Genomic DNA, 8,550 nt, shown 5'->3' with positions numbered 1-8,550 from the left:
CTAGACCCAGAATTATGTGGGGCGAGCTGTGGCGTTCCTGCTTGAATAATGCTGCATCCTGCATTTCGGTATCAGGGTGCAGGAAATGTCTAGACCAGAATAAACCCAAAGGCAAAACATAAGATAACACTCCTTTCCCATTAAATCTCGTTACATTTCTCACAAACAAAGGATGCTCATGTGTTCCTGACAGTAGTGTTTTTTGTCAGCTGAGCTTTAATAGACAAAACAGTCCCATTCAGAGGCCACCGGGTTTGCAGTGGCCTGCTGCGCCATAATGCTCGGCACAAGCCCTCCACTGCCTGCCATATACGGAGTGTTTTTTGTTAATATTAGCGGGCCTACTTGAGGGGATGTTTATAATTGGACACGTGTTTTCCCCGCTTTTTTGTCGTTTGGAGATCAACTGATTCTTTTGTAATGCGTTTTTAAAGCAATGAACGATCCACAAGGAGGGCTAAAGTGTTCTTAAGAGCTCCCTTTCAGCCTTTAGAATTGGCCAGAGCAACCCGCCGAGAAACATGGAGGCCCTGGAAGTATTTAATCCGGGAGATGTGCCCATGTGGGTGTCACACGGCAGAGATTCAGGCACATGCAGGTAGACAGTATCGAGAATCTGCTGTGTGCCTTCAGAGACTGGGAAAGATCCTATCATTTTAAATATGGAGGACGTGCTTTTTGACTTGGATCAGGATGGCACTACTGATTATGCATTTTGGGGACAAATGGACCAAAACTTCCAGTTCCAGAGCCAGCTGGACACCTTCCTGCTGGACTACAACTCCGCCGGCCAGCTCTCACCCTGGTCCAACTTCGGCAGTCAGTCCATGTTCCCGGACGCACAGCTGACCTTAACCGACCTCGACGTGCAGTCTCCGGGGGAAGACGCGTGCGCTGAAGGGGAAACGTCCTCCATGGACGACCCCCTGGAGGTGACCAAGCACAGGGCGCGGCGCCTCTCTTCTCACCCGCCCTATAAGGTGCAGCGGCACGCGGCCAACATCCGCGAGAGGAAGAGGATGCTGAGCATCAACTCCGCCTTCGAGGAGCTGCGCTGCCACGTGCCCACCTTCCCCTACGAGAAGCGGCTGTCCAAGATAGACACCCTGAGGCTCGCCATCGCCTACATTGCCCTGCTGAGGGAGATCCTCGTGTCGGGCTGCGACCCCAAGTCCTACGTAGACGACTGCATGAAGAGCGGCTACAAGAATCACACCAACGCCATCTGGAACACAAGCGGTGAGCTGATGCCCTTCATTACAGCCCATAATACAACTATCATTAGCTCATGATGGAGATGTAAGGGGCAGACATGATCAGAGTAATGCCTGACTTCAGACCATTTAAATGTGCTGACAGGACTCAGAGCATTATCTGCCTTTTATTTTAATAAGGTAATTCATACAGGTTATTGTAGAATGTTTGGAAATTGTTTCAAGAGTTTCTTCACTCTCCAGAATATGTCGTTTAGGCCTACCATATTCATTTAAAGAAAAACGTTCTTTTGTGTGTTTTTAGATCTGATCAAAAGTACAACTAATTATGTCCGGAGAAATAAGACAGAATTATAAGATTAAAGTCAGAATTCTGAGAAAGAAAAGCCATGATTCTGACTAAAATCTCAGAAATCTGAATTTTCTTTTTCTTTCACTTTTGGTCAGATCTCCAAAATAAATCACATGTTGCCCTAATTTTCTTTCATACACAAAAGTCCTCTAACAAACACACTAAAATATAACATACCTGATATTTAAAGCCAAATATAACTAAACATCAATATGACAGAGAATATGATTAAAGTATTTCTGATTCGGACATAATCACACAACAAATAGCTTCATGTACACCATGGACACAGAGACAAGTGCTTAGTTCACCCTTAGTCGTTCATTGAGAAATTATGTTCGTCCAGAACAATAAGAAATACTTGTTTTTCACAGTTATTGACTTGAAGCAGCTTGCTGTGTGTTTGCTGCTTCCTTTAATCCCCAGGTGTGTTTTCGTCGGGCATGAACCTCATTTGACAGAAACACAATCATCAGTATTCTTACTAGCTCTATGCCATTAACTAATTCTGTGGGAATCTGCTCTGAAGCCTCTTTATGTGAGTGAGTGTGTCCCCATTCTCTACCTCCAGCCCTAGGACTTGTTAAACAGTCATTAAAATGTAACTAAACTTATGTCCTGTTTTTGTCTCCATCTCTCTTTTCCCAGACCTGACAGCCCGCCTCTCTTGGATAAAGTGGGATTAACTGAGGAACATGGGGGCGCCCTGAGAGGGGAGATGGCAGCGGGGGGAGGTTCAGATTGGTTTCTCTGTCCCTCTCTGTCTACATGTCAAAGAAAGGCGTTCGTCCCGCATGACCGACATCTGCAGACTTCTCATCGGGTCACACACCTCAGGCTTTTCTAAAACCTCACCCCCGTCCTCCGTGGCTTTTAATATTCTAATTTATTGTTGACTGGTTAATTGAGAGCCATTGTTTCTGAGGCCAGGGGGGGGGCATTGTTTGCCCAAATAGATGGCACTTGTTCCAGAGGGAGAGGGGCACACTGGCATGAGGCTGAATGGACTTCCTGAGGGCTCATACTTCTGCATGAAGCAACTGAAGTGTTTTCTGGACTCGCGCTCATTAGTGTGCGAGGCAATGTGTTAAAAAGAGCCTTGATCATGTAAATGAGACAATGGGCGTGAGAAACAGATCAGCGCGATGTGTTTTAGCATGTCAGGTGCAAACATGGCAATAAGGCTAGTAGTGTTTCATGTGAAAACTCTAAAATCTCTTGTTTTATTTATTTATGTATTTATTCCTTATTTTGTGTATTTATGGAAAAATACTTTTTCGGACACGTATTTTTTAACATATGTTGATTATTTAATTTCTTTTTATTGTGTATTGTACATTTTAAGCTATTTCATGCTATGTAAAAGTGTATTTATTTCTAAAATGGATCAGCACAGAAAAGTTGATGTGATCATTTAATGTATTTGTGATCAATGATCATTTCTCAGGATCATAAAAAGCAATTTGTCTCCACTTACATGTCATCTCTCTCTGTCCCTGATTTCTCTTCCTGATAGTATTATGGATAAATACAAAATGACGCTTTGGATGAATATTTGTATTCATACCAGGGGCTTAGTTAAAAGATATCCAGGTGTCATTCCTCAGAGGGAGCTGAAACTACTGCTGCACTATAACGGCATGACGGATCAACTGCTGGCTGAAGTCTGGTCACTGTTAAACAGGAAAAAGGTTAAACAAAAGTATAGAAATAAAAACTGCAGACAACATAGTTTAAATGATCACATATTTCAATAAATAACTTCTAGGGGACATGAAATTTGACTTGGCAGTGGTGATGACACAAAAACAAAACTATACCGAATGCTTCTGGAGCTATTTTAGAATTTTCTACAGACATTGGTGGAGAAAGGATTCACTTATCCTGTTAAAAGTAAAAGTCATGCAATGAAAATTATCTTCATGTAAAATTCTGTATCTAAGGATAGCTTACGTTAAGAAATGATTGCAGAAACATTTCCCATGTAACTGTTATACCATTTCTACTTCATCACATAGATTTATGACTACTATTACTACGACTAGCCTACTCGTGAATTAATGTTTACACAGGATCCAACTCTAGTTGGTCTCCAAATATACAAGACATTGTGTCACTTCAGGAAAGGTCAGGGCAGCACTCAGTTCATTAGGCTACATCATTTTGGGGAAGGAAAATAAATGGACAAAATGTCATGGCTTTGCATTCGGAAGTTGCTGAGATTGAGGAAATAATCAGTTTAATGAAAAGAGTTTCCCCATGCATGCCATATCTACTAATCTAAAAACAGTTTCTGATCCTCTCCAGATGACTTGATGTCATTATGATGCTAAATTCCATGGCTGATTTTGATTTTTTAACTGTTTTTTATAGCCTGAATAGTTTTTCTCAAAAATCTTCAGATGCTGCTCCAACCTCCAAGCATGAAGGTCAGATATATAAAGCAGGCGTAGGGATTCAACAACACACCCATTCTCCTTACAAATACTATTTAAGCTCCTCGAAGGCAACCCTTAGCTAACTAAAGTAGATTTACATTTAAAACACAGCCTATGGGGAATATAGAGATGGTAATATGGTGATGGTAAATAGCCTACAGTAGAGACACTTTACAGCTAATACAACAGCACAGATTGTTCAGAATATCAGTATGAGAAAAACGACACCCTCTATCCTTAGACCCTCACATCGTACAAGGAAAAACTTCTGGAAAACCCACAGTTTTAAAGGGGAAAAATGGGAGAAACCTCAGGGAGAGCAACAGAGGAGATAGATGCCGTGTATAAATCGAAGAGATAATACATTTTACAGCATAGGTAGTCCAAATGTTAGGAAATGCATGTGTCTGTAATAAGAAGATGAATCTACGAAGACGTCAACTACAATCCTGTGGGAGCCTTCAGGGAAGCAGCATGACGAGACCCAGGCAGGACCGCAGAGACAGGTTTAGCCACGACCCGAAGTCCACGACTTAATCCAGAACTCAGGATAGAGGATCCAGGACACAGGACCACAGCAAGAAGATCAGCCTCGACTCCGCGTAGATATAGACACAAAACAAGAAAACATTTGGCTGGGTTAATCGGAACAAGAGAATACACAGACACAGNGGGGGGCACTGCTACATTGTTCTTCATTATTCTTTCTTAGAATCTGAATGACCCCTGCAGATCTGTTTGATGCCCCGATTATTGATTTTTAAAAGCACTGTGAAACTTAATTTGCAATACATCATAGACACACACACACACACACACACACACACACACACACACACACACACACGTAATGTGTGTACTCCAGCAATGCACATTATAATGAATTTTGTAGAGAAGGTATTTGTCTTAGGTAAGGCTTGTATTGTCAGTTTTTAATTCACATGCCTCTCATTAAAAAAGCCCTGAAGGTGTTCATCATCTCCATCTTAATATATTCTTCACTGGCTCTAACCTCAAAACACACACACACACACACACACACACACACACACACACACACACACACACACACACACACACACACACACACACACACACACACACACAGAAGCATTCACATAAATACATACACATACGCACGGATCATACCTGCATAAGCACATGCAATAATATATTACCACTGCCATGCACCACATACCAAGAGATGCATACTGTCATCATTAAGTAACGCTGAAAGCACACACACACACACACACACACACACACACACACACACACACACACACACACACACACACACACACACACACACACACACACACACACACTCCCTCTTTGTGTTATTATTGCCTAGCTCCATCTGACTGTGACTAAGTGAAGAGCTGTCTTCATTTGTTTCAATCTGAACCACTAATGTTCCCAGAGCCGTAAGCTAGCACCATAGGTCACACACATTAGTCTGAATGTGTGTGTGTGTGTGTGTGTGTGTGTGTGTGTGTGTGTGTGTGTGTGTGTGTGTGTGTGTGTGTGTGTGTGTGTGTGTGTGTGTGTGTGTGTGTGTGTGCGTGTGTGACTTGGAAGAGATGTTTAAAGCAAAGCACAATCTTTACCCTGTTGTATTGCTACACACATCAGCATATTGAGGGACTATTTTCTCGCCGTTTTGACAATGCCACTTTTAATCTGATCTTTATGGCTCATCTGTAACTATATATATATATATATATTGCTATGAATATACAAGCGCTCTTACGAGCTGTTGACACAGAGTGTAAGTATTGGCAGTAAGTTGTAGGCTTAAAAGTGCACTCTGCTAAATGTAATAGATAAATATACTATACAATATTCAAGCAGAAATAATATCCAAATAGTAATTATATGCATTTTAGCTGCCTATCTTTGAACATTTATGTCATATAATTAAAATGGACCATGCAGTGTGGGCCTAAGGCTGTATCCATATGAGATTGTACGGGAACCAAAGCACTGAACTCAACTTATAATTACAATTCCCCTCTCTGTGGAAATCTGGGTGAAAATGCAAAAAAATATTAGCCAATATGATCTTAGGAGGGGCTCCGGGCTAAGTATTATGGGGACACTGCCTCCTTTGCTCCCCCTTAGGACTGACTTTGGTTTAGCTATTATTCATGGCCCGGTCTGAAATACGTTCTCCAGTTGTTCTCATACGTTCAAATTTAAGGATAATAGTTTAGTTTTCTGAAAGCCTAGACTCTGTTTATTTGAGATCAGATGTACACCCTGTGTCCGTCAGCCTGTACTGGAGTATTTCAGGGAGACACAGCTCGATGGGGGGAGGACGTCATTTCTTACAGGCTTTAAAAAAGGATCATGCAGGTAATATATATTGATGTAACTAGCAGCAGTAGTAATATATATAGAATGTAATAAAAGTATATCTAGATAGTGTTAATGTACTTAATAGATATAAATAGTGTGTGTGCACATAAAGATGATACGGACATCTAGTAGCATATCCAGCATTTATTGATGTCTATTTCCACTGAGACAAAGTATACAAATCAAGGTGTGGATATTTGCTTCCCAATTGGTTGTGAGAGGTGGGAAGCTCATGTTCAACTTAAACATCGTCAGTGGAAAATTCGTGAAAAATCTATAAAAAAATAATAATAATATCTATAATATTACATTTAATTAACATAGCACTTTTCAAGATAAAAAAAAAGACACATAACACAACAAATAGAAGATTACCTTACTGAACTGGAGGATTAAATGTCTGAAGAAGCCCAACATGTGTCTTTATCATGTTCCCACTGCAGGGGATGGAACAACATAATGATGATCTTGGTTTAGAGCCTGACGGGATTAATAATTAAGTTGATCCTGAGGGGGAGCTGGGTTTCTTTCTTTAGCTTGACCTCACTCATTTACGTCGTAATTTTCTCCAAATAAAGAAAGGTTAAAGTTACTCATTGTTTCAATTAGATTTTTAGCTTAAGGTTAATTTGTTGCAATGCATTGTAAACGGAGGCTTTTCACGTCGCGCTGCTGCTATGGCAACTCATTTTAGATACAGTTAGCACAGTTGAACTACTCTGATGTGTCTATCAGAAAGCGTGTGAACAGTGAAACCCTGAAGCAAAGGAGCGGAGGAGAAACACTTCCTGTTTTTACATGTCTCATGACACTGATACTAATGTGTACAAAGTATCATAAGGTTTGTATTTCAAATAGTATAGTGGGAGGGTCCTGCTTTGTTTACAAGTGTGAATTGAGTATGTTTTATTCATAAATAAACTCTAAATTATTTCTGCTTTATAATCATTGGAGGTGAAGAATATGTTTGGGGGGGAAGTTCATCGAGTAAAAACTTCCGACAGTTCTGCTCCATTTGTCTGTTCTGTTTCCTTTAAAGAGTCTGTCTGACATGCAGGCTGAACTCAACCCTGTGGAACAAATTCAAACACTGTTTTATTGTGGAATACAAACCTGCACATTCCTGCACCTGTCCTTTTTTGATATTAGAGGCAAAGTACCCACAAATACCCAGACTCCTCTCTGCTTTGCTCGTTCAGTAACCATAAATAGTCACACTTCACTCTACACTACTATCGTTGCTGTCATGAACTTGGAAACACAAGGTACAAGACTCAAATGCATGACCCTGGGTCAAAGGTAAAGTATGCGAAAAGTACTTTATTCCAAAAATAGGATGTACAAATAAGGATTGACACTCTTGACGAGGTGAAAAAGGTTTCAAAAAAGTCATAAAAGAAAATCGCTCACAAAGTGAGGAACAAAACTTACAAAATACTTCAGGAGCATAAATTAGGCTGGAGTCAAAATAACTAGTCGCTGGTACGCTGAATACTGGCATGGAGACAGGACAAGACGAACTGACACAAGACAAGGGGAGACTGGGGAATATAAACAAGAAGTAACTTGGCACAGGTGGAAACAATCAGGTGCAGGGCTGGTGCTGATGAGAGCGGGAGACACACGGATAGGGAGTCAAGGAACCTGGAATGAAACATAACAGGTGAGTGTCAAAATAAAAAATGACTACACAAAAACATGAAACATGACTAGACTCAACATTTTTGATGGGACACAACAGTTGCATTTAATAAAAAAAAATACTTTGAACACGTGTCTGATGTATGTAGTAAAGTAGGTTTGTATTTGAGTTGTAATAGATTGGTATGTTATAGTTTATTCTAATAAATGTTTTTATATATTGATATAGTGACTTATATCGATATATCTCATTCTACTTTTGATATGTTTATTTACACTTCAATCTATCTAACTATGAAGCAAGAGATATACTTGCTGTATGATGTACGTTTTTTATTTTATAGCCAGCGGGTTCAATTTATGTGAAAGACACAAAATTCAACAATATTCCTGTCACTCCTGCCTGGACTCATTGTGCCAGTTTACACACGGCTATGTGTAATGTGTGTACTCCAGCAATGCACATTATAATGCATTTTGTATAGAAGGTATTTGTCTTAGGTAAGGCTTGTATTGACACACACACACACACACACACACACAC

The 8,550-nt window shown here is 40.3% G+C and overlaps 1 protein-coding gene across 1 annotated transcript; it reads left to right on the top strand.

Moving 5' to 3' along the window:
* Positions 1-255: 255 nt before the first annotated feature.
* On the top strand, positions 256-4,204 carry LOC104955246 (protein Fer3). The gene is made up of 2 exons (XM_010782525.1): positions 256-1,239; positions 2,215-4,204. Exons 1-2 carry the CDS (start codon positions 663-665, stop codon positions 2,250-2,252), a joined length of 615 nt encoding a protein of 204 aa, XP_010780827.1. The 5' UTR covers positions 256-662; the 3' UTR covers positions 2,253-4,204.
* Positions 4,205-8,550: the final 4,346 nt, after the last annotated feature.

Source organism: Notothenia coriiceps, unplaced genomic scaffold, assembly GCF_000735185.1.
Source record: "Notothenia coriiceps isolate Sejong01 unplaced genomic scaffold, NC01 NC01_scaffold00024667, whole genome shotgun sequence".
NCBI lineage: Eukaryota > Metazoa > Chordata > Actinopteri > Perciformes > Nototheniidae > Notothenia > Notothenia coriiceps.
This window is presented reverse-complemented; position numbering and strand designations above follow the sequence as displayed.

Bases quoted from the DNA above. Each gene is read 5' to 3' on its own strand.
- LOC104955246 (XM_010782525.1), top strand. From the start codon at position 663: ATGGAGGACGTGCTTTTTGACTTGGATCAGGATGGCACTACTGATTAT. The intron at 1,240-2,214 runs GTGAGCTGATGC...CTCTTTTCCCAG, and splicing joins CGCCATCTGGAACACAAGCG to ACCTGACAGCCCGCCTCTCT.